A 26,977-nucleotide genomic window follows, 5' to 3' on the forward strand; every position below is an offset into this window, starting at 1 on the left:
GGAGAGAGAAAGATGAGGATAGAGAGAGGGAGAGAGAGAGAGATAGAGAAAGAGAGAGGGAGAGAGAGAGAGAGAGGTAGGGGGAGTAAATGGGATCGATCACTACTTGTTAGAAAATGTGCTCTCCTCCAAGGTTTTCTCTTTCTTTCTCACTCTCACTCTTTTCGCCTCCAGTCTTTCAATTCTCTAAGTCTCATTCTTCCCCTTTTCCCCGTTCCTCAGTTTCCCACAATGCAAAGCAACAGACGCCAAATTAAAACAATTGCTTTCCCCACGATTACAAACAAACACGGCATATATATATATTTTAGCATTAACTTCCCAGTCCCTTTGATTGTGTCCCCATCCTTGATGGACTGCAATGTAATCATTAATAATTCACTGCCTCTCGCAGACAACAACTTTCAGTATGCAGCTTGTGGTCTGCATACAAACACGGTGCAGACCCGAGGTCTACTTTTCAACCTTTACTCCTCACTCTCCCTCGACACTGACCTAGTTTGCGGGCTGCGTTATATAGCCAATAGAGCCTTCCTTTTGTTTCATGTTTGCGTAAAGCGAATCCCGTCTCGGAGCACCCGCAAATCAGCCTTCCAACGAGACACAGGAGTCATGAGCAGTGAGAGACTGAGGAATAAATGCAGAGAGAGAAATCTGAGAAAGACAAGAGGAAATGAGGAAATTAAAAAATAAAAAAAGCGAGGGAGAAAATGTTTGTGTGTGTGAGAGAGAGAGAGAGAGAGAGAGAGAGAGAGAGAAAGAAAAAGAGATGAGGGGACAGAGAGAGAGAGAGAAAGAGAGAGATGAGATGAGGGAACAGAGACAGAGAGAGAAGAGAGAGAGGGAGATGAGAGAGAGAGAGAGAGAGAAAGAAAAAGAGAGATGAGGGGACAGAGAGAGAGAAAGAGAGAGAGAGATGAGGGGACAGAGACAGAGAGAGAAGAGAGAGAGGGAGATGAGAGAGAGAGAGAAAGAGAGAGAGAGAGAGAGAAAGAGAAGGTCCAGTGAATTATACTGGATTCTGAGCACCCAGACTCCATCCATCCTGCCGAGCCTGAGTCTCTCACGCACTGTCTGGCAGAATTGTATTTCAGGGTTAAGGAGCTTATGAGGTTGTGTACACTGCACAGGAGAAGAGAGAGACCAAACACTGATTCGCCATGGGGGGATAGGTGACAGCAAAACTCTGTGTGGGAAGAATAACATTAACAGCAGAAGTGAACAATGAACAGAGGAGCAGGGAGCAGAGGGAGGCCCATGGGACGGCGTGCTCAGAAGAGGAAGACGGAGGGAAAGAGTCTGTGTGAAAAAAGTGTCCACTAATCTGCGAAATCACCGATCCCCAGTGGAGGGATCATTTTGACTGTGACATGAAATTTATGAATGTAAATGTTCAGTGATGCTGTCATGGAAAATCCCATATTTTATCACCACGCTTGGCAGCACTGATGCACAAGCCTGTGTTCGGTATTCAACACATAACACACACACACACACACACACACACACACACACACACATGCACACATATATATTCATACACATGCACACACACACACACACACACACACACACACACACACACACACACACACACACACACACACAGACAAACACACACACATACACAAACACACACACACACACACACAAGCATTCTAGAACACACAAACACACAATTAAAAACACACACACACACACACACACACACACACACCAACAAAAACACACACCATAATTAGTCATTCAAACATCCAATCTGTTATTGACTGTCAATGCTTGGCCTTCCTACTGTGCCCAGACATCCGTCCGGCGCCGGGCTTGCTTTTTCTTCCCGCAATATGGCATCTATCGCCATGCCTGCTTATTTTCTGCAATATGGCATCTACCTCGCATGCCTGTTTCTTTTCTCCGCAATATGGCATCTACTCGCCATGCCTGCTTCTCTCTGCAATATGGCATCTACTCGCCATGCCTGCTTCTCTCTGCAATATGGCATCTACTCGCCATGCCTGCTTCTTCTGCACATGGCATCTATCATGCCTGCTTCTCTCTGCAATATGGCATCTACTCGCCATGCCTGCTTCTCTCTGCACATGGCATCTATCGCTATGCCTGCTTCTGCACAATATGGCATCTACCGCCATGCCTGCTTCTGTCCGTGTTCCCACAGAGCACTTACAACTCCGCTCTCTCTCCCTTCCTCTGAGTTTCAGAGCTCAAAGAGATAGACAATAATCTCTAATTCCCACCCCCCCCCCCCCCCGCTGTCTAAACTCCGCTTGTCATTTAAGCTCAATTACGCACTCGAGGAACAGAAGGAGTTTCCCTGGACAAGGGGCTGATCTATCAGTGCATTAACAGCAGTACAAGTGGAGGTGGGAGACAATTACGCCTAGAGAAGGAAAAAAAAACCAGGGTTCCATCCTCTATTGTGCTGTGATCATCCAGCATGTAAAATAGAGACAATTACGCATTCATTTCCTGACTCCTTCTTCCAGCGCGTTTGGTTAATTGAAAGTCAGACACTGTAAAATGATGCCCTCAATAGCATCGACTGAAGAGCAATCTCAAAGACATCATGACAACAAATAAATAAATAAGCCAGTAAATATATAAATAAGGAGGGTTTTGTGTGGCGAGATTGGACACAGTGACTTGCAATTTATAGGTCTGCAGGGACACTAAGAAGCAAAATGTTTAATTAAAATCTGTTATTGTGACCTGTGCTGTCTACTGCTGTGGTTAACGGTCTTTGTCAATCAACTCGTAAAAGGACCAGAGACCCACACTCTTTCTGAATTAAACTAAGAAAAGAGCAAAACTCTGAGGCAATTAACTGCTGGCTATTGTCATATTTCATATATAATTGGTGAAATATTTCTATTCTATTTTGTGCTGTAGTGTCAAAACAAAAGCTGGACTGTTTTATATAAAAAAAATAATGAAATAAATGTTTGTGCTTGAAAATCCATCTCCTTTGAATACATCTCATTTTGTGTGTTAGATTTGAGAGTTCTGGCTGTGCCACAGCTAGTCTTAAATCATGACAGATGTTTGTGCCAGTTGTACAGTACATAAAAACCCATGCGCGTGTGTAGTCTTATGCCTTTTTAAAGACAGTATACAGCACAGACCACTGTTCGACAACAAATCTTATTGAACAGTAGCATTCAGCCAAGTGAGGCAGCAGGAAATTGGACGTGGTTGTCACTGAAAGAAGAGAAATAGATGCAAGAGACATCTCCACTCTGCAAGCCCAGCTCTGTGTCTGGGTGGAAAATACGTGCCACGTCCAAGTGCATTTACAAATTAATAAAAACAATAGTCTTCTGGGTTTTCACACTGATCCCCGCCTGCACGAAAGCCAAAAAAACAAATAGTAATACAACTGACCAATCTGTTCCTCATATTCCTTGTATTGAAAATTGAAATTGGAACTTTTTAAAACGGAATATGGCACATTCGGTTGGGTTCTGCAACCAGTGCTGTGACCATGTAAGCGTAACCATGGCACAAAGAGAGAACGGCTGCACACCCAATGGATATGGTTGGAGGCTATAGAATTGTGAATAGCCACACACTTCAGTTGCTCTGAAATGTTATGTTAGTATCACACGGTTATGTCAGTATCCGTAACGCGTCGACTGCTTAACTTCCTCAGGGTCAGTCAGTCGGTCGTTCTAATCCTGACCGTAGCACCAAAACTTGACCTACCTGCCGTGAACCTTGATGTCGGAGATGGCGTAGAAGTAGCGTGACAGGTTGTTCTCGTCCACCATGGTGGCGCCAGTGGCGGGCCTCATCAGCCGGATGCGCAGGTCGGTGACGGTGAAGAAGTCGCGCAGGTTCTTGGTGGTGTCCAGCTGGCCGTAGAGCGAGGCCATGTTGTGGAGGCGCGGGCCGGCGAACAGCGCGAAGCGGTCCTTGATCTCGAAACGCACCGTCTTGTCGTTCTTCCACACGTAGCCGCGCGAGTACTCCTCGGTGCAGATGATGTCCAGCAGCGTGGTCTGGGAGATGTCCAGCGTGGTCTTGGGCTCCATGGTGAACGCCTCCAGGCAGTCGGTGGCGTAGAACTGGTACGGCTGCCAGGTGCGCCCGTAGTCCAGCGACTTCTCCAGCATCATCTGCTCGGGGCGGCCCGACTCGAAGGTGATGATGATGTCGTCCGTCAGCTCGATGGTCTTGTTCCAGGACAGCGTGATGTTGACCAGCAGCTTCTTGGGGTACAAGCGCCAGGAGGTGGACTGCCAGAAGGTGGAGGGGTTGCGGCCCTCCACGTCGAACATCAGCTCGGGCGGGTGGGCCAGCTCCTCCGTGGTGGCGTCACACTCGTTGTTGCACATGTAGGGGTTTTCCTGCCAGAGACACAACGGGGGGGACAGAGGCTGTAAATAAGAGCTCAAGTCTGCACCTGTCTCCAGCTATGAGAATAGGACAACTGTTTACTCCCCATTGCAAGTTTTTAACACACACACACACACACACACACACACACACACACACACACACACACACACACACACAAGGGTTAAAAGACTGCTATCCAAGGACTCGGCATTGTAAAGCAGCCCTTTGGCCTATGTGATGTGAGGGGGATCATTTTACATGTAAGTGATGTAGTGGTCGGAGCCACCGCCAGATCCAGCTGTGGCGCTCACTGAATCCAGATGAGATGAAGCTCTAGCACACCAAGAGACACATCTATTTTTTATTGTAACAGCCTAGCCACCCCCCTCCCCACCAACCCCCACCTCGCACAGACTGTAAAACTGAAAGTCAGCCGGGGCTTCGCACTTAAGTCGCAAATTCTATTCCGCCACATGATTAATGGAAGAGTCTGCGCGCGGGCCTTTTTTTAAGTTATATCGCTCGGCAATTATAAAAACAAGTCAATGAGGGAAAAGTCTCGGGAGCGCTTGCGAAGAGTGCTAAGAAACTGCTCATTAGGAGCGGGAATTATCTGAAGGTCAGAGCGGCTGACGGATGATGACTAGCCGTCGAGGGCGCTCTTGGAGGAAGTGACTCTTTTATGTAAAGGGACTCTGTGTGGCGTAAGCCCAGAGGTGTGCTTGTGTTAATTCACTGGCAAATGGTGTGGGGGCTTAAGAAACATAAGGGTAACGGCGGTTCAAAGTCAAAGGGCCGCTCACACACCCACTCACTCACTCACCCATATCCTCACACTCACACACACACACACACACACACACACACACTAACTCACTCACTCACCCATATCCTCACACTCACACACACACACCCACTCACTCACTCACCCATATCCTCACACTCACACACACACACACACACACACACACTAACTCACTCACTCACCCATGGACACACACACACACAACAGTCTAACAGAGGCACCTTGACTGACAAACCCCTGTGCTGTGCCAAGACCCGGGAGCACTGACTAATATAGACCGTCTTCACTTGAATAAAAAAAAAAAGATAGCAAGTGAAAAAGGGTCGGGGAAAACCCCCTTCAGTAGCATCTGAACCGCCACATATCATTGAGCCACTGTGTTCTACAATCCCCTGAGCTGGATGCCGGCATGTTCTAATCTGCTCCTTACCGAGCGCTCCTGCAAGGGACCTTTCAAGAAGTACGAGCTTCCAATTTATCAGGACAAGATAATCCGCCACTTCATTAGGTGGGAAATGTCAGGTTCTCCGTGTGGCACCAGCATCAAGGAGGCTGGAGAAGTGTGCCGAGATGCAGAGAGACAGAGGGAGAGAGAGAGAGAGAGAGAGAGAGAGAGAGAGAGGTGTGTGTAGGTGTGTGTGTGTGGGGGTGGGGGGGTGAAAAGACAGAGAGCAGGGCCCTGACAGAATAGCAGTGACAGAGAAAGAAAGAAACAGAGAGAGCGAGAGAAGCTGAGGATATAAGACAAGAAAAGAAGAAGGAAAAAAAGCCCTTCCCAGTTAATAAGGTTTTTTTTTTCACTTTTTCCACTCTGTCTCTCTCTCCTGTCCTCCAAGGCAAGGTGACAACGAAGCTGCTCTCCGCCCGCCACTTAGCCTTCTAACTCTCGGAGAGTGGCATTAATATCCTGTCCCCCTCAATCCCCCACAGCCCTCTTCCCGGGCCGGACACGCTGAACCTGACGAGGGAGGGCATCGAGGGTGCGAGTCCTGTGTGTGTGTGTGTGTGTGTGTACAGTATGTGTGTGATTCAGTGTGTGTGTGTGTAGGGGTGGCAGGCAGGGATGGGTGGCATCGAGGATCTGGCAGAGAGAGGAGAGAGAGAGAGAGATAGAGAGAAAGAGAGAGAGAGAGAGAGAGAGAGCAGAGCTGGGCTCGGGTCTTGTTGGATGTCACAGTCAAGAGGGCAGTGTTGCCATTACCTCCCATCTGTTCAGGGGCTGCTGCGGCTGTTGCTGCTGCCGCTGCTCGGGGGGCTGCTTTTAGCTTTTGGGCATTGGAGTAATGACTATGTGTGTCTAATGGCCACACATTTGTGAAGGGAATTGGACAGAGGGAGTGAGAGAGGAGGGGAGAGGGAGGGAAAGGTGAGAAGGAATGAGGTGGGAGAGACTGAATGGGCTGGTATGGGGAGGAGAGAGAGAGAGAAGGGAGGGGAGGGAGGGAGGGAGGGAGGGAGGACACTGTTTTCAGTCTCAATATTCTGCTATACTGCTGAAGCTTATAGGTATCTACAGTGTCATTGCCAAATTAATGGCTAAATTTAGAGGGAAATAATTGTCAGATTATGGTAAGGCAGTAAGCACGGGACAGTGCAGTGTGTTACATACTCTACCGAGTGATTTATTTAAAGCAATATCTTTAATAAGGGTCATGATTTGATTTAGCTTATTTATCTGGCACAGCCTAGAAGAAAAGCTCCAAAATAGCCCCTCCACACATTTCACAGCGGCCATTTTTAATCAGACAAAGATGAATCCTTATTGATTTTCTTTGGCAGAAGGCAAAAATGTGCTGTGTTGCACCTGGCAGCCAGGGATAGCTACTAACGCCCGGGTTAGACCCTTTCATTACAGTCACTTCCAGTACTCATTTAACAACAAAATACTGCCTTATGGTGATCAATAGGCTCTGTAGCTACCGCAAAGCAGGCAGAGGAGGAGAGAGGGAGAGAGAGGGGGGAGAGACGAGAAGGCAGGGGAAGGGAGATGGAGAAGCAGATAGAGGGAGAGAGAGAGTAAGAGAGAAAGAGAGAGGGAGACTGAGAGAGAGAGGGAGAGAGAGAGAAGCCAAGGGTAGGGAGGTGGACAAGCGGAGAGAGGGAGTGAGATGGACAGAGGAAGGGAGGGGGTAGAGAGAGATAGCATTACTGAATGGAGCCATAGAAAATCAATGGCCAAGTTCTGTTTTATTTTATGGTGCTGAGTGCTCTATTAGAGAATTAATGGTTCAGAGCACGTTGTAATAATTGACATTGCCACTGGCTCTGGAGCAGGGCCGTAATTATCAGCCATGTTTCTATTAATCCTAATCTGATCACCACTGGCAGACTGCAGGAAAACTGTGTGTGTGTGTGTGTGTGTGTGTGTGTGTGGAGGGGGTGGGTGGGTTGAGTCAGCTGAGTCACGTGTCCATGCATACTACTGATGACTGGAGCCACTGGTGCATATAGCTCTCACGAAAACTAACGCTAATGACATTTCTGCGCCCCCCACATCACTGCCCACCCCACCCCACCTCCCAAAAACATGTTAGGTTAATCCAATCACCTGTGTCACTGGCCGAGTGCGGCAGGGCCGCGGAAGAAGGATGAATATTTCTCCTGACGCTATTTTTTTTACAGGAGGCCACTGTAATCCTGGCCTCGTCATCGCCATTAACAATGTTCTGGGCAATTTCACCCACTGGCTGAGAGGAGACCTCACCTTATGAATCACAGCCGTCATCACCCCCTTTCTCTCTCTCTCTCTCTCTCTCTCTCACACCCTTCGTTTTCCCCCATACTAACAAATGGTGTTTGCTTTTGTTCTGTTTCTTTTTTCAGATCAATGCAAAGTGCGCTTCTCATGCGTGGCCACACAAAGCTTTGGCGAGGAGGCACTCGACTAATGATGCAATTCATCTAATCCTAACCCAGAGGAAAGGAGGCGTCTGATGTGGCCTGAAACCACCGTTTATTTCTTTCATCTGTTCGCGAAAAAAAGATCCTCCGCTCTGTCACATTGACCCCTGCAGAAATCTCTGCTCCAAATGAGGTTGCTGTTTTTTTTCCTGCTTTGGGAAACTTCTCTGACACAGATATAGAATCCTGAACTGAACCTGAACCTGAATAAATTGTCGCGATAAAAGTTGACACTAAAATACCTCAGAGAGTAAAGAGACAGGAACACAGAGAGAGAGAAAGAGAGAGAGAGAGAGAGAGAGAGAGAAAGAGAGAGAGAGAGAGAGATATAGATAGAGAGTAAGAGAGAGAGAGAGAACAGAGACAGAGGGAGCATAAAGAATGAGAGAAAGAGAAAGGGAAGAGATGAGATTGATAGAGAGAGAAAACCTGCGCATGTCATGAGTGAATCCATCTATAATTGAGTAGCCAGCATTGCCCTTCCCTTCGCCCTGGGCTGCTGTTTTGGCCGTGGCCAGCTTTAAAGTGAATAAGATATGGCTTTCCCCACTGACAGCCGGGCCTCCACATTACGTGAGTGCTGATAGAGGATGCGACTGGGGGGAGTATAAATTTACCGGCGGCTGACAGCAGTGCTTGATGTATGGGCCCAACCAATCAAACAAATCCTTTTGTGTGACAGATGTTTCTGACTTGTAACCCAGATCACAGATTGCTCCCTCTCTCCATCCTTCCTCCTCTCTCTCTCTCTCTCTCTCTCTCTGTCTCTCTCTCTCACTCTTTCAATCACATACACAGACAAACACACTTGCACACACTTGAACGTCACACACACAGAACTGACAACATAACCAACTGGTGCAGAGGTGCAAATAAAGTGGCCAGGTCTAGTTAGCCTCAATTCCTCTCCGCTCACCCTTACATCATCGCACAAAAAAACCCACAAAAAAAAACCCACAATGCATTTCTCTCCGCCACATTCAGTCAGTTCTTTTTCTCTCCCTCCTCCAACTGTCTCCCTACCCTAAGACATGGTGCAGTGAAATTGATCCGTTTAATTTCATCAAGATGGAAAAATATTACACGCTATCTCGGCGCGCATCGGCAGGCGGTGGTGATGCCAATATCCCCGGGTGTAATGGCTTTCAGTGTTCCTCGCAGGAGCGTGGAGAGACGGCGTTCTGTTCTGTTTCAAATGCAAATGCCTCAGCCTCAGAGGTCACTGCTGGCCATGAACTGAATGATTCAGCTGCCTCTGTCTCCACATCACACTGACTAATACATTCACAGACAGACATGCGCACACACACACACACACACATGCACACCCACGCACACACATGGACTGACAAACTCTCTCTCTTTCTCTCTCTCTCTCTCTCCCTCACAGACAAACAATCAGACAGACACCCAGAGATTACATGTACGCTCATGGACAAAGTCGCAAACATACTCACACAAACACACACTCCCTCTCTCAATCAAACACTCAAACACACACACACACACACACACACACACACACACACACACAAGCTCTCCAGCATCACACCTAATAGCAAAACAAACAGGGTGCCTCTTCTGATGACACCCATATTATACATGTCCATTTCTGGTATAATAATAACCTGAGTGACAGAAGTCCCCCCCCCTCTGTTCCCTCTCTGCTGATTATCCCCATGGCTGCAGCTTGAGTAAGCCCTCATACGGAGGAGAGATTGCAGCCCTAGGCCCCCCTGTCACCTACAACCCCCCCGCCCCCCCTTTTCCAATCTGGCTGTCTGTTTCCTGTTAACACCTGTTGAGAGACCTCTTCCCCATCGCTCTCGTGGACAATGACTCGGCAACTTAACCTTGCTATTGCGTGAATATTGCAATGATGGAGTGCATATTACAATGCGTAATGGACACCCGCACCAAGCGCGACCAGGGATTACTGTTGCATTTTCAAAAAAAAACAAAAAAAACAAAGGTCGCACAAAGGTCACCAGTAAGCCAAGAGAGGGAGAAAAGCAGTAGAGAGAAAGAGGGAGAGATGGAGAGAGAGAGTGAGGGATGGAGGGAGGGAGAAAGGGAGAGAGAGGTGTGAGATCCTTCACTCATCCCCTCTGATTTTCTCCTTGCTATCACGCCATCATTGCCTATAATACCGTGGCCAACACCTATCTTAGTTTCCATGGCGATAACAAGCCTGGCCCTTGCCTCAGGAGTGTCAGATGAAAGACGAATCGGCCACTTTAGAGCAGAGGCTGATGAAATACACTGTGTTTGTGTGTGTGTGTGTGTGCGTGTGTATGTAGAGGTGTGCATGTGTAAGTGTGTGTCAATAAATGTGTGTGTGTGTGCGCGAGAGGAGTTCAGCGGCAGGGAAATTCGATAGCAATCTAGCGGCACTTATGGCGGGATGAGCGGATCGGCGTGGGGCCGGTGCGGGGCCCGGGGCCGATCCGCGCGGAGCAGCGGAGGGTTATGAGGCGAGACGCTGTGTAAATCCAAAGGCGTTACGCTCGTAAGGCCCGCGCGCTGTGATTTGTGGACTTCATGAGGCTTAAAAACAATCTACAAACCATCTCCGCACACTCGCACACACACACACACACACACACACACACACACCTCAAGAGCAAACACATCACCCATCAGAGGCCCTTGGCTGCTGAGGAGTCCCGAGAGACTGACTGTAAAAAGGACCTGGAGGTAGTGTGAAGAGGCCATCTCCTCTTGGAGAGAGAGAGACGGTATATTTCACTATGACACTGTACGACGTTTTTTTAATACCTATTCACCACGCTTAATCATCACACATCATTACACCAACAAGCCTGCTGAATTATGTATAAGAGCCTCACTATGGTGAATTATACATGACGCGTTTTAGCTAACAGCAGCTCGTGTTTATACAGCCACTAGAAACAAAACAAAACAAAACAAAATAAAATAGAACAAAACGCTCGCTCGTAAATTAACCTCTTCAGCCCCAGCTCCTCTGAGAGAGATAGTCACATGGGAGGGAGAAGAAAAAGATGGACTCCAACCCTCTGAGAAAGGGAAGAATAGAATAGAACAAAAATAAATAAACAGCCTTAAGGGCCCAGTCAGATATTACAGCAGTGGTCCCTTCATCCCCTCCACCATGCAATGTGTGCAGTGTCCAGCTCCAAATGACCATGACTCATGTGTGCTAGTATTACTATTCACTGCCCCGTTTTGAGGCCAGGGTCTGAACTTGTAGCCCCTTGTAACAACTCGCTTGGCTTGCCAAAGCCATTTCTCTGGACAGGTTCTGAGTTGGACACAGGCCCCGTATTGCCGAGGCATTAGCCGCGCGATCCTTTTGTATCCAGCCAGGAGGTCTGAGTAGCAGGCATGCTTGGTTAGCACTAACAAGGTCAGTGGTTCAATCCCCTCTTTTCCTGCCCAGGCTCCTCTCACAATAACAAGAGCGCAGACGTCTTAAGCCTGAGGTGAGGGTCCTTCTATTCGCCCCCTTCTAAGCTCTGCAGCCACTCTGGGCTACAGTCATTATGTCAGCAGCCTGGGCAACAACAACAGCCACAGAAATCTATTCTTGCCTCCGTGACCTTGAGCAGAATTCATCTTTCATCCCATGTACCAGATGGGGAAACAGGGTTGTTTTAGCGGCACTCGCTGAACCATTACAAAGTAGGTTTACTGCATTGAAGACTTTAAACTGGGTCTGTTGGTTTAAGGATGCAGAAGGAAAAATAAAACGAACAACAAATGCATCAACTAAAAATAATGCAAACCCTGAAGTTGGCCATAAACAGCCCTCCACACTGATCCAATGTCCAATCATTAAATACAAACACAAGCAGTTCACAGATGTGTCTCTCTGTGCATTTCCAAGTGTTACCACTTCAGGGAATTCAAATTCAGTCAATTATCTCACAAAAAGAAGCCATCAATGGATTGCCAAACCAATTAATCAATCCATCTATTATTGAATCAATCAATCAATCAACCAACTGATTGCCTGTTACTAATTGCTACCGTGCTATCATATTTGTGTGTTTACCACTTTTCCCATTTCTCACTTGTTTCCTTTCTGTTCACTCACTGGCTCGCCCAGTGTCTGACCTGAAGTCCGGTGTGGTTATATAAACGTGTAAATCACACACTACTCGCTCACTGTCAGTTGTACTATGCAGTCCAGCCGTTTCTATGGCAGCCGACCCCATGAAGAATGGACTTTTTCACATGGCCCTTTCAGTAATAAATCCCCTTGCGATTTGATACTGAGACAGACAGACAGACTAAACTTCCTCTCCTCTCCCCCCTCTCTCTGTCTCTCTCTCTCTCTCTCCCTGCCTTTTTGAGGTGAGGGGTAGAGACTGCAAGCCAGTCACTCCACCATTTCTCATTGTCACCTTGACCTGGCAGCATATCTCACTCAAATATCGCCGAGCCAATTCCGTGTGGATTCGGATTTGTGAGGTGTCGTGCCGTGTCACCTTAGCATCCAATAAGATTGGTTAGAGCCACTGCTCAGACATGCATGAGGGTGAGCACATCTACGGAGGAGGATGTACTAGGAATGTGTTCAGCATACTCTAGCTCCACAGAATGTGGCTTAAGTTCCATAGTTCCACAGCTCTCTATTCTAATCCATCCCACACTACGGAAAAGAAAAACAAACCTTGCAGCTGAACCAAGTGAAGTAGAACGTTTTGTTCTGAGCAGAGCAAATGTTGTCGCATTTTGTTATTATTGCGCTGCGCCTTGATTGCAGCGCTACAAAATCAGTTGGGGCACAATGAAATCAACATTAATCGTTTTTCAAAGAGGCAAAGCTCAAAGGCAGAGAAATAATAATGATAATCAAAGTGAGATGAGGAGACAAGTCTCATGAGACACGAGGAGTTTCCCAACATGGAGAAATGTGCTTTATTCTGAGGGCCGACTCAGCACCAGCATGCTGTGCAGGGAGGCATTTCATGTGTATGACATGAATCGCGCCGAAAAACAAAAGACTTTTCTTATAGTAAAGTAAGCTTTACAAAAATGCAATCCTATTACTCATTTTTGAAAATGAATCACTAAGCCTATATCCCTAGTGCGATCTTTTTTGTGTGTGTAGTTCAGATCTCTGGTTTAAAATAAGGTTTGATAGCAGTCCCTCAAACATGCTCAAACATGAGTGGGCTCTGCGCCTGGCGGGCCTAAGGCTCCCAGCTGGTCTAGTGTCCATGATCGACAGACACCTAGTAATAGCACAAGCAGGTGATGCATCATGCCTATGAACAATTCAGATTGTGCGTATTTGATGTAGAGCCTGTAGTTGAGCCACAAGGCCAAACATGTGATGTCCCATGCAAAGTAGGCCCTGAACATACTCTATTTAAAACAGCTCCGTGTGTTGTATTCATAATGGACATTAAGCTGAACACCTGCCCAATTACATACATATTGTGTGTTCCATTTAAATGCTTAAAGACTCAAAGTGATATCACTCTATATCTATAGATTACTTCCAGTTTAATGTGGAATAATTTCATACCAGCTGTCGGGGAATATTCACATACATATTATGGTCATATGTCACTTTGCACATATTATGGTTATATGCAGCTCCCAAGCTATCTCTCCTTCTCTCCCTCCCTCTCTCTCTCTCTCCCTCTCTCTCTCTCTCCCTCTCTCTCCCTCTCTCTCTCTCTCTCTCTCCCTCTCTCTCTCTTTCTCTCCATAGCTTGTAAATTGTCCCTCTGTGTAAAGACCTTGAGATGTCCAGCACCTCCTCTCAAACAGAGAAATAAGAGGCCAGCAAGCCTCTAGGGGGAGTACGGCAATGTTTAAATCACCGACCGCGTGTCAGGTTGCCAAACCTCATTTAGGATTCATCGAGCAAAACGGAGGCTGTATTCTAATTAATGACCGCTGTCGCAAATTATTCCTCGGTGTCCGGTCCTGGCTACGGTAAATGCCTGGTCCATCTGATTGTTTCTGTGGTGGTGGATAGCGGAGGAAAGATGTCGAAGCCTTCTGGAGAGAGAAAAAAAATCCAATCAACTGTCGTCTTCTCCGCGCCGCTACCACATCCCCAACACCTCTCTCCAACACTTCTATTTTCTGGCGCAAGATGTCTTCAGCGTTTTCCAGCCTTGTTATTTTGCCCGTTTATTATATTATTTTTTTTAAAGCAGAGGCGTTTTAAGATGATTAAAATCAATAGGGCCGTAAATGCAGGCATCCCCAGTGTGAACATTTAGTTGCTTCAGTGTACTTTAAATTCAGCTGCTGGCAGCCGAACCGGCGGTGCCCAAGGTCTCTGCAGGCAGCCCTCCAGGGATTCTCCCGTTCTCTCCTACTGAATGTGAGATGTGATTGACAGACAACTCCAGAGACTCCAGAGCACGGTCCTCTCTGCTCTCTGAGACACACACACACTCTCTCTCACACACACACACAGACACACACACACATATACACAGACACATGGACACACACACACACACACACACACACACACACACACACAGAACTCCAAGACAAAAAAACTACAGGCACTGTCTCACTTCTCCCCAGTCCAAATGCTCAACAGAAAAGAGGCAGGGGCTAAATATTGAATGGTGACTGGAGAGAAAGAGAGAGAGAGGGAAGAGAGAGAGAGAGAGAGAGAGAGAGAGAGAGGGAGAGAAGTACCAAGACCAATCTAAGTTCTTAAAAAAGTAGCTGGCTGTGACCCCTGTCCCTGAGGGGGGCACTCCAGAGGCCAACATCGGCTGCATGGGAAGGGTGCTGTCCCTCTGCAGAGACAATCAAAACTCTGGAGACACGCGAGCTGACTCTCCTGACTTCCTGTGACGAATCACCATTAAGAAACTCTAACAGGGCGGCAGGGAGCCGCTTTTCTCATCAGCTCCACTCCGGAGACAAATAAAAGATGAATTAGTCACTAATTAAGTCTCAGGATTTAAACCAATGAGACCACACACACACTCATTCAGACACACACACATATACACACAAGAAAAAATACCTCTAAATTCTGACTTCATGCTGAATGTTGTGAGTTCTGGTAAGAAGCAGAATAGGAAGCACGACAGCAAGAGAAATTGAGGCTTTTTCAAGTGGTATCGAACCAGCAGAGCGATTAGAAGGAACAAGGACGGAGCACCCTCTCAAGATGGGATCTCAAGATAATGTCTCAAATCAAGGTAATTGAAGAGCATTTGTCTTGAAGTGTGGCAAAATTGGTCTTATTTTTATTCCATCTATTGTTTATTTATTTATATATTTACATCTATTTTTTTTTTTATCTACACCCACTGAGAAAGCCTTTGAAGAATTAAGCTGGTGACACGCGGATGGCCCCTTCTTAATCCCAATATTTTTGCCCGCATCACACAGAGAAGGGGAGGGGAGAGGCGCTCGGCTGGCGAGCCACACCACCCACTGAGTCATGTTCCTCGTGGCCATGGAGGCGACGGAGCTTTTGATTTTGACGTTGGAAAGTGCCAGAGCCGGGATGGGCACAGAAAGTTCTGCTATCGATTCCCAGTTAAAGGACTGCCTGGCCCCCTGCCGATAGCAGATACTGTGCTTCTGATTCAGTCAGGATCCGCGCGGTACAGTGTCTGTCGGATGGCTTCTTCGCAGCAGCCACAAATGGTTTGGGCGTGAGCCATTTAATCGCTCTGATGTCTTGTGGGATGGGGATTTTTTTGGAGTTGAAAATAAAAGAAGCTCAAAATGGGTTATTAAAAGGAAAATCAAATCTGCACTGATCTTTTCTGGTGTGACGCTCGCCTGATAAATATCAAATTAAAAGTCCCGCAACCCAAACCCCCCCAAAAATAAAAACTCATAGCAGCCCCATGTTTTATTGAACATCCTCCTGCTAACCTGTCATAACTCAAAACTCTGCTGCTCCTAACATCTCTTAGCTTTTTCTCTGCAATCTCTCACTTTATCTTTCTCACTCTCTCTTTTCTCCCACGCTTCTCTCTCTCTTTCTTCCCTTCCTCTTTCCAGTTTGTGTTTATTGTCAAACTATTCCCTCTTTCCTCCTCTGTATCTCCATCTGACGTGGTGCGCAGGCCCCTCGCTCGGGCGACCCAGGCTGCTTTTAGAGCCGTCTGACACGTTCCTGGCCGAGATCGATGGAGCTGACAGCTATGACTGAAGCCTGAAGCGAAGAGCAGAGCGTCGGGCGGGTGAAGGCTGCGAGACACACGGAGGATGGAGGGGCTCACACATTCTCTCTCTCTCTCTCTCTCTCCCTCTTTTCCCTCTTCAGGCCCCGTAGCGTCTCAGGAGCCTGCTGCCCCCCCAATGCATCACCCCTCCTTTCCCTCTTTTTCTTAGCTCTCTGTTCTCTCCATCCTTCTCCTTCCTTTGTCTCTCTCTCTCTCATCGGAGCATCAGATGACATGTATGCATCAGAGCACATGTACAATTAATGTATGTATGTGTGTGTGTGTGTGTGTGTGTGTGTGTGTGTTCCCCGGACCTTTGCCATTCATCTCTTTAAAGACGCGACTGCAGCTGTTGGGGCGGGAACACGGAATCATGGAGGCCCCAGACAGCATCTGACGTCTCGTGTCAGGAGCAGCAGCATCTCCGCCACCACCACCACCACCGACACTGTTGCCTCCTTGCACACACAACGTCTCACACTCTATACACCCCCCCCCCCCCCACACACACACACCCAATCCTTTTTTTTATCCGTTCGCCGCACCAGCACAGTACGCACAGAAGCAGCAGCCCGCACGCTAAGCTTGGCCTACTTTCCACTCGGCTCCTGCTTACAAACAGCACAGACGACTCAAGGCACACAACGGGTCTGAGAATACAGCCTCCAATTAGTCTCACCTGAGCAATCCGATCCGCAAAGACACCTGACAAATTACAAACGAGAAGTCACAATTTCGAGAAGTCAAAATGCCCTCGTTTATACATGCATGTAATTAGTTAAACTGACTATTAATTACAACAAAATGCCTATATGAAGCACTGTACTGACATGAGTCATAGACAATGGGTGTAATCTGTAATTAAGTGTCATAAAGCATCATAATGTGTGTGAAACAGCCAGGCCTGTGTTTCCTGCATGGCTTGCGGCAGTGAGGGAGGGATCAATCCTTCTCTGGGTCTGAGTCTCCCTGGTGTTTGAAGCTTAGCCCGTCACCCCTGCAGCCTGCTGCAGGAATGAATCCTCCTGGCAAACTTTGCTGCTGGCTTGGCATCCCTAACCAACTGGTCGAGCTTCAACGCCTCATGGGAGCTCTGGTCATCTTGGCCTTCACTCAGAGCACAGTCTACAAACAGACACACAGACACATGCACGCGTTCACGCACACGCGCGCGCGCACACACACACGTACACACACACACACACACACATGTACGCACGCACGCACGCACTCACTCACTCACTCACTCACACACACACACACACACACACACACACACACACACACACACACACACAGTATACTTAAAGTAGACTGTGCCTGAACACTAGCACAGATTCCTCCTCTCCCTCCCTCTCTATCTCCCTCTCTGTCTCCCTGGCCTTACATATGCATGCTGAAGGCAGGGGAAATATAAATAAAAACAGCTGATTTTCACACAATTCCTCAGAGAGGGTAAAAACAGACAAAGTGAGAGGCTGAGAGAGAGAGAGAGAGAAGATACTAAAAGAGATTGCAAAAGAGAAAGTGGGTAAGAGAGAGAAAAGCCAGATAAATATAGTCAAAGAGCAACAGAATAAAAGAGAGATAGAAAGAAAGGAAAAGGAGAAAAGAGAAGAGCGAGAGCTAGAGACTCCCTTATCTGATCAGTGTTAGCATAGAAGAGGGGGGACTCCACCGAGGCGGCCCGGCGTGAGGAACGATTCGCTCCTCTAGACTGCCGGCGGCGAGCAGGACTCGAGACAGAGTCGCTGGGAGGCCGTCTTTGGCAGCGCACTGATGCGCCCATGCCAACCTCTCCTCCCCTCATCCATTTTTAATGGAAATATGGCAGTCGCTACATGTAATTAAATCAGACGCCAGTGAACTGAATAAACGGCTGATAATTGGTGGAGAGGTAGAGAGAAGGATAAACACTCTCCAAGCGAGCAGGGACTCTCCATTGTTTTAGCAACTCCAGTTTGGCGCTACCGCTAGTGAGTTTTGGAGTAAGACTACATCTGGCAAGTATAAAATAGCACATTTCTAGAATAGGAAAACACTGCAACTCATGCATACAAATAAAAGAGGTATGCTAATTTTTACACGTAAGATTATTTGCTATATGTCATTGATATACATGTACACAAACACAAACACAAACAGACAGTACCAGTTTCACTGACATAATTAAGCCTGCAGTCTGAATATTTGTAGAAACAGGGCAAGCAGGAAACAGCCCACGCTACACAAATCGCTTGAGACAGTGTTTTTTAAGCCATTTCCACTAAAAATAAACAAATGTATAGGTACTAGTCTCTCCACCCTCCAACACAGTCGGTGCTGAATCAAACCGTAACGGTTGACTAGCTTAAAGCGTCACAGAAAAGGAGACACTGAGAAAAATAGAGAGAGAGAGAGAGAGAGACCCCTTGGCTGCATACAGACAATATAACACAATGGTAATTGTTTTTCCTGTCACACAACCACCACCACCACCACCACCACAGCACACGCACCACAGCTTTCCCTTCTAGAAAAATCCCCAGGACGCTGACAGCGCAGGAACGAGCCCAGGAAGGCACATGTTTGGGTGGCACCTCCACATAGCGCTGCGCGTTGTTAAAGAACAGAATTGTTGTGTTAAAAAACACCTTAACTGCACACCTGGGATGCAGATACTCGCATCTTTGGAAATCAAGAGAAGCTGTGAATAACGATGTCACAAAAAAACAATGCAGAAGGGTTTAAGATGACTTTGTTAAGTGGACCTGAAGTGGACTTTTTTCCATTATATTGCCAGCAGGACAGGACTGTGTCAGCTTGTGGCTAATGAGTTCGCTTTTGCAAAGCCAACATGCACTAGGCCTACAACTTCTACGAGCAATATAAAAGTATGATGAAGCTATTCATTCAGCAGTAGTCGGCTCTAATCTAAATTAAATGCACTCGTTCTCCATTATCTTAGCCCTTAGCGAAACATCTAGCTGGAGATATGGCTTGTGAATACAACAGAGGCGTTGCACCCCTCAGCACTGCAATATCTCAATCAAGGGCAGCAAAGTAAATCAATGGGGAGTGGAAGTGTGAGACACATTCCTTTCTTGCCAAATCTAAGATTCCGACTTCGGAATGAACAAACATGTCAAGACAAGCAAAATGGCCTCTGTTTTGAAGGTGGATCCATACTCTTGAAATGTCGTTTCTTTAAATGTGATCACATTAAATGCTTGATCGCTCCAACTGATAACAGCAACACATCATCATCCTGTTTTATTCATAAAAGAGCATGTCCACAATATTGTTTGCGCAGCATCCATTTGGCACAACAGCATTGTCAGAACAATGAGATCCGGTCTCTTCTGAGGAGCACTGCACACTGCACTGCACACTGCACTCCACAATACAGGTTCAGGTGTGTGTGTGTGTGTGTGTGTGTGTCTGTGTAGAGAAAGAGAGTGCAAAGGGGAAAAAATGTAGACAGAGAAAGCGAGAGATGAAAATGGAGGCAAAGACTAACACAGAGAGGAGGATGAGAGAGTGGGGGAAAGGTGAGACTAGAGCAGCCGGGCAGACTTCAACTACACACAGAGAAACAGGCTTGGAGAGCTGAGTATTGTATAGATCTATGTTATACTACTACTGTGTGTGTGTGTGTGTGTGTGTGTGTGTGTGTGTGTGTGTGTGTACGCATGTGCCACCACAGAGGTGTGCATGTGCACGTGTTTGTGTGTGTTTACCATCAAGCATAATCTTCCCAATCAAATGCTTTGTTGGATGTGTTTATCTCTTCCCTTTCCCTTTGACTCCTGCTGCCCCCCAGCTCCGTCTCCCTCCCTCCACTCTCTCTAATGGCCAGTGAAAGCAGGGTCACGCTTCCGTCACATATGCTGACATTATCCACTTCACTCCTCTTGCCCGCGTCACTCGGTCCTGGCTCCCCTGTCAGTGGTGAAGGCTCCGTGTTGAAAGGTCATGACCATTGTTAACCGCGTGTCCCTCTCCCCCCTGGCCACCTCTCTGAACCCCCCACACACACACACACACACACTCAGCTCCCCGATGCATGACCTGGCCAATCACAGGTCGGCTACATGTCATCGCCCCTGACAGAAGGCCGGATGTCACTCGTCCAGACGATGGATTATTCGTTTATTTATACCCCCCTCTCCCTCACCTACCGCATCACTGTCAAAGGATTAAACATTGTCTCTGATGACAATCCCGACGTTAGACTGATTAATCTTGCCCGAACGATTTGCATTTAGAAGTGGAGACGTAGCTTTTCTTTCTACCCCCAATGTGGCACTTTGAAGGATCATAAAAGCTAATGTATTGCCATAATGTTGATACAATCTAATGTAATGATTGTGTACAGGGGAATTTATGTTTCCTGTGTGAAGTCCCCTGTGCTTGTTCAGCAGTGCTTTATTCATACTGCTCCCTCGGCCACAGAACAGGCACAGATGGATGCAGCAGAGGGGGCCAGATAGGCTCTAGTATTATATTATACATGCAGGCGTTGACTGAAAAATGCTCTGGTTTGACGACACTGTACATGTCCTTGTCCTTAATCTTGTATCAGCTGCTGAATTTAATACTGCTGGCAGGCAATGCATAAATGCATGTCATTCAGACCAAACAATGGCACCTTTCTGTAAAAAAAATAAAAATAAAAATAAAAATGATGGGGGAGCGAAAAAGACTGAAATCATTTAGACTGAAAACATCTGCTATTCCATCAACAGAAGGCAAAACAAACTGTTCCCATCTGAGCTGAAATAGCATACCTAAATCCACATCCAGAAATAATTTAATAATTAACAATAAATAAACAAGGAGATGAATAAATTACACCCATATCACTATAAAAATTAACGGCCGCTAATTGAGGAGGAAAATAAACAAATAAATTAGCAAATAAAATAAATTAAATAAAAACATGTTAGGCTCAATGACAGCTGTCACACTGGCAGAGGTTTTGTCGGACGGATTTGTAATCGTCATGTGGGTGGCCAGGTGGCCAAAAGGGAGTTAGTGAGGAGTGTTTTGGAGCTGCCAGTCACCACCTAACACACACACACACACACACACACACACACACACACACACAGCTTCTCACAGGCCAATCTTAAGGCCCCTGCTGAATATTCAGCAGCTGTACACAACACACAAAATAAAGAAAGATAAAAATAATAATAATAAAAGAGGCCCGAGTGTGCCGAGGGCTATTATATAACAAGTGGTAGCGAAAATGGCAAACATGGCTACATTACAGTATCTGACATGACAAACATAATATTTTGTTGCCGATTTGATTTTAATTGCTGCGTATACTGCTGTCAGTAATAAGGTGAGACAGGAAGACTGGAACGTTTTCGCTGGGGCCCAGCAAGCACACTCGGCATGTGACTCCCGGCACAAACACATAACGAGCCGAGTCTTTCTCTCCTCTCTTTTTTTTATCCCTGCTGAAGACCAGAGACGCGGATAAACGAGCAGGTAGACATACGCGCGCCGCGTTGCATAAGCACCTGGGTCAGTGCCAGTTAATAAGAGACGTCAAAGACGAGGCATGGCAAAGGGGGCGGTAACAGGGCGGAATCAAGCTGAGCAGCGACAACGCCGGATGGGGATAATGCAGTTTGATGTGTTCCTTTTCTTGCTTTGATTCGAGCACTGAAATCAGCCCACTTTTGTGCCATTTGCGATTCGTCTCTGATAGGTGAGAGTGTGTTCCTCAGATGTCTTTCTTTTTCTCTGTACTTGCAAAGCATACAGATGTGTGTTTTTTTTTCTGTCCTCCTCTCTCTCACACAGACCTGAAGCAGCCCTCAAAGTAATTCAGAGTTGGACTGTGCTCCTCTGGTCTGCTATAATCCCAGCAGCAGCAGCAGCAAACACACACGCAATGCATGGATGCAAGCGATGCACGGATGCATGTGATTTGAATGTGGCGCACGTCAAGCACCTCTCCTATCAAAAATAGTCACAAACACGTACAGATGAGTGGTCAGGTGGAGTAGGTAGCCACTGCTGTGTGTGTGTGTGTGTGTGTGTGTGTGTGTGTGTGTGTGTGGGCGTGTGATGGGGTGGGAGGCAGCAGCTGTCAGTGGCTCAGTCCTTTTGCAGCCATTGTGTGTGAGACGCGCTGGACGGCCTCCGTGGTGGTGTGACAGCCACAGGCATGCTGCGAGTCAAGGGCAGAGCATGGCCCTTGCTGCTGGGAAGGGAGCTCACTGTCAGGGGGAGGAAGGGAGGGAGGGAGGGGTGGGGGAGAGAGGGGGCTGTAGTGGGGGTGCACTGGGGATTGTGGGCTTGGGGTTTTGTCGAAAGACTGAGGTTGTAGCTGTGAAGAGGATTTTCGGATTGGCGGGAGAGAAAAAGGAGAGAGCTAGAGAGAGAGGGAGGGAGGGAGAGAGAGAGGGAGGGAGGGAGGAAGGGAGGCGTTGTGGGCGGATGTACTGATGCAGAGCCACGCCGCCTCCCCAGGCTGGAGTGGGCGAACAGAAAGCCTTCACACGCTCCTCAGAGGGGGCGCCAGGAGAGGCTGCCAGCCCGCCAGCCACGGAGCGCAGCCCAGCCCTGCCCAGCGCTGCCAGCCTAACGCCATTATCTCCATGATCGCCTCCCCACCATAACACTGTCCTCTCCACGACAAATGAAGACAGAGATGGGGGCGGGGGGGCACTTCAACATCCTCCTCCCTCTCCCACCCCTCTCCTCTGTAAATGCTAACAGAAGTACGCCCAGCATGTGTCGGCGGCCACACTGCCACCCTGGAACGAGATGCTGTTGTGTTCACTGCCGCTGTAACCGCCTGGCGTCCAATATCTGAGGTAAGCAAGCGAGTGCAGGGTCTACTCTACACACTGGCATTCCTAAACCACCAGTACAGATTGCCTCAGATCCAGACAACACACACACGCACACACACACACACAAATACACAAACACAAATACACCACACAAATACACCACACACACAAACACACACACACACATCTGTATGTTTTGTCCTATGTCACGTGCCTAGGGACTGCAGATAAAAAGTAGTTATTTTTACTAATTCTGGCATATTTACATAGCCTGGAAACCACTGGAAGCCTGGATGACACTCCTGTTAATGTCCTAAAGTATTATTTACATTTGCTCAAAGATTTCATAAGTATGTAATTTTCGCTCCCTACGTTGATGTATTCCAAGCGATCTGCTTCAGGGGCGGGGACGTAGTAATTGAAACACCATGCCTGGGTACGTAATCGCTCTCAGGGACGCCCACTGTTCGCTGGTTGGTCGGCTGCCCAACTGCCGAAGTAAACGAGCGTGAATCAACCTATTCCAGACGGAGTACTGTAGGGAAAAGAAATCGACCGGAAGTACGTAGACAGGCCAAGGCCAGGCTAATATTTACATGGTGTTTTTACACAATGTTCATTAACATGCATGGTCCCTATCAAATAAACCAATAAATAAAATAAAAAATAAATAAACACACACACCGACACAAACACACACACACACACACACACACACACACAAAATACACCACACACACACAAACACAAAAAAACACACACTCACACATGCACACACACGAACACACACACGAACACAAACACACAAATACACAGAGACACCTCATCAGCTGCCCTATCCTGAACTTGGACCCCCCCAAACACAGGTTTGTGAAAAAGTGCCGCCCACACCCAATCATGAAACCAGCCTTAACAGACCGGTCAGCGAGAACAGACCTGTTTTCTCTGCTTTAATGATCCACTCCAGTCTGCTTTTAAAGTGACTGATCTCTGGCGCTGAGTCCATTAAATCCAGTGCTCAATAGTGCGGCTGACACAACACACCACCGCGGCCTTTTGTTACAAATTGGATCATAATTTAATCAGCTGGCATGTCCCACTCTGTATAAATCACCTGTTTGGAAGGGGGCTTACATAAAGGGATTATGGCACAAACATGTCCTATTTTAGTGGCATTTAAAAAAACACAAAAATACAAATAAATAAATAAATAAAGTCGTACACAGAAAACTTTTTTTTCGGGCAAAGATAATGCGGTAGTGTGCTGCGTCACAAGGCTGTTTCGATTTCGCGGGCTTACGGGCGGGTCTTATCTGCCGACGGAGTAAAGCCCTGACGCGCTGCCACATGGCACGCTGGCACACATGCCCGCTTTCATCCGTTCTCCGAAAGCAGAGCAGAGTTCAAAAGCATTACCAGAATCCTGCCCGAATTAAGAGGCTCCGTCGAGGCAGCCGCAACACTGATCATTAGCACTGGCACACACACACACACACACACACACACACACATAACGGCCTGCGGTCCCACCGAGTGACTGTCTGACAGGCAGAGGTGAATCATTCGCACACAGACACATACGCATCTAAACTCAAGGAGGAGGAGGAAGAGGAGGAGGAAGAGGAGGGGAAGTGCGCTGCACACCGACTCACGTAAAAGGCATTCGCTTTCCAAGGCTGCGTTGTTTTTTTCCCCCACAACACTTTAATGTCAGAAATAAGAGGAGACATTATCTACACTTTTTGTTATGACAAAGTGTGCCAATGCATACACACACACACACACACACACACACACACACACACCACACACCACACACATTTTCTCTCTCACACACACACACACACACACACACAGACACACACAGACACACAGACACACACACACACACACACACACACACACACTCCCACCCACCATCCAGCTGAACTCACTAGGGTCAAAAGAGGTATAACAGGACGGGAGTTGACTTCGTTAGGCGGCCATAATGGCTTGTACATTCAAAGCACCCTCTGGAGAGAATGTTGGAGTGGAAATACATTAGGAGAACTAATTAGGATTATTAGTGGGGTATAATTTACTCAAGTGGGAATAAATACAAATTGCGGTCGGTGTTCCTGAGCTAAATCAAAAAGAATGAATACAGGATTAATGACAGTGGCTAAATGGGGCTTTCGCATTAGTAGTATCTTTAATGTGAGGGTGTGAACTGCATGTCACAGGTCTATCTATGGCAGGGTCTCTGGAGGTACACTCTATATTCATTTTTTTCTAAGCGATTGTAAATACTGGAGAGGATATGAATGGAATATGAAATGAGTTTTATTTCCGTGGCCTTAAGGCTGCCTCATGAGGAAACAAACAAATGAGTCCACCAAACAGGTTTTCTGGTCTCTTCCCATTGGGATCAACATGTTTTCAGTCGAAGGTGATTTTGAATGCAGACCTGTGCCCATCGGGCTTCAATGCGGAATAATTTCATACAAATGGTTCTATAGATGTTGCAATCCGATGCATCCAAGGCTGTTTGACTGCTCTGCTGTTCGCCTCGAGCCCCAAGCTGACGCTGTTTTTGTTTTTATGTGTGTTTTTTTTTGTTGGCGGTAAAACCTACGTCAGTGTATAATCGTGTTCGTTCGCCTCCACTGCTAGTCCGGCTGATATTCTAATTGGAAGTCCTGCGCCTTTGAGGACGGGAACAGTTGACTCTGTTTGACAGAGAGAAACGCGGAGAACAACACCATGTGTGGGGGGGAGAGGAGAAGCAGTAAGGCAGATTGGAAAGCGAGGCAAAAATCCATCTGCACGTCATGTCAGTCTGTTGCCAAACCACATAAACTCTCTTGTGCAGGAGGAAGACCCCCCCCACACACACACACATGCCCCACCCCCTCTCTCGCAGTGTCAGTCTACAAAGCTCATTTGCATTCTCTGAGCTGCTTTTCTCCTGCACTCCCGCTTCTTAGCACCCCTCTCTGCTGCTGGTATTTTCTCTGTGTGTAAAGAACAGGCGAATCTGAGCTGAGACAATAGAGGATCAAAGTGAGCTCCTAATTAGATTGGAAGAAAGTTGCGGCAGACTATCAGGAGCGTGATATCTGCCTGTCCGAGACATGACGCAAGTGTGTGTATATCTGTGTGTGTCAGAGTGTGAGAAAAAAATAGCGCATACCCGCTAAAAACCCCGTAGTAGTCTGGGTAAACCAAAGGAACAATGGCTCAGTGCCTGCGAGGAAAGCCTGAATGCTCGTTAGCTGTCAGCCTTTCATTCTCTGTCATGTCACGTCTCCAAGACAGTGTTTGAAAATGGAGGCTAGCTTGCTTTGGACCATGAGGAAAAGGGACTGTCCTCAGGAATGTGTGTTTGTGTGTGTGTGGTCTGCCAAGACACAATCAACGGGCTACCAGTACCCAAATTACCCCTTTAGCTCCTTGGCTCCATGCATAGAAAAATGTCCATTCTGCTATAAAACAATGATAAACAGAGTGTGCTATCAGGAGAGGTGAGGGATTTTTTGCTAATTATAAGACAACGCAGAGACAGACAGTGGCCCGCAGGCACGCTCTTGAGACGGTGGGGGGGTTGAAATGCCAGACGAGTAACTACTGTGCCTTACGGATACAGAGCTGCAGACACTGCAGTCTGCCTGCTAGCAGACTCAATTTACAGATTGGCCACTGGCCCCAGCAATAAAGACCTAACTATCTCAATATCCAGACTGCAGCTCTGCAACTTGCACCCCTGAATTTCCTCCTCTATTCTTTTTTTCTTACTCTTTCTCTCTCTCTTCCTTTCTCTCCTAGCGTTTCCCAGTCGTAATCAGAGTCTCCCTAATTAAAAGAAAGCTCTTGGGCTTTCACCCAAACTGGTCCGTAGACAGTCTCATTTGTGCAATAAATGCAGATTTATATCAAAACGGGTCTAACCAGGGCCCCTATGTTTTGTCTCTTTAATTAAGCGAAAC

At 47.2% G+C, this 26,977-nt stretch overlaps 1 protein-coding gene across 7 annotated transcripts in view; it reads right to left on the reverse strand.

Moving 5' to 3' along the window:
• The window catches only part of ntng1a (netrin g1a), a 101,976-nt gene that overhangs the window by 50,465 nt on the left and 24,534 nt on the right, over positions 1 to 26,977 (reverse strand). For all 7 annotated transcript variants that reach the window (XM_048266108.1, XM_048266107.1, XM_048266105.1 and 4 more), the window contains exon 3: positions 3,718 to 4,361. In XM_048266108.1, the coding sequence (XP_048122065.1) occupies positions 3,718 to 4,361 (644 nt within the window). The remainder of the gene's footprint in view (positions 1 to 3,717; positions 4,362 to 26,977) is intronic.

Source organism: Alosa alosa, chromosome 16 (genome assembly GCF_017589495.1).
Source record: "Alosa alosa isolate M-15738 ecotype Scorff River chromosome 16, AALO_Geno_1.1, whole genome shotgun sequence".
NCBI lineage: Eukaryota > Metazoa > Chordata > Actinopteri > Clupeiformes > Clupeidae > Alosa > Alosa alosa.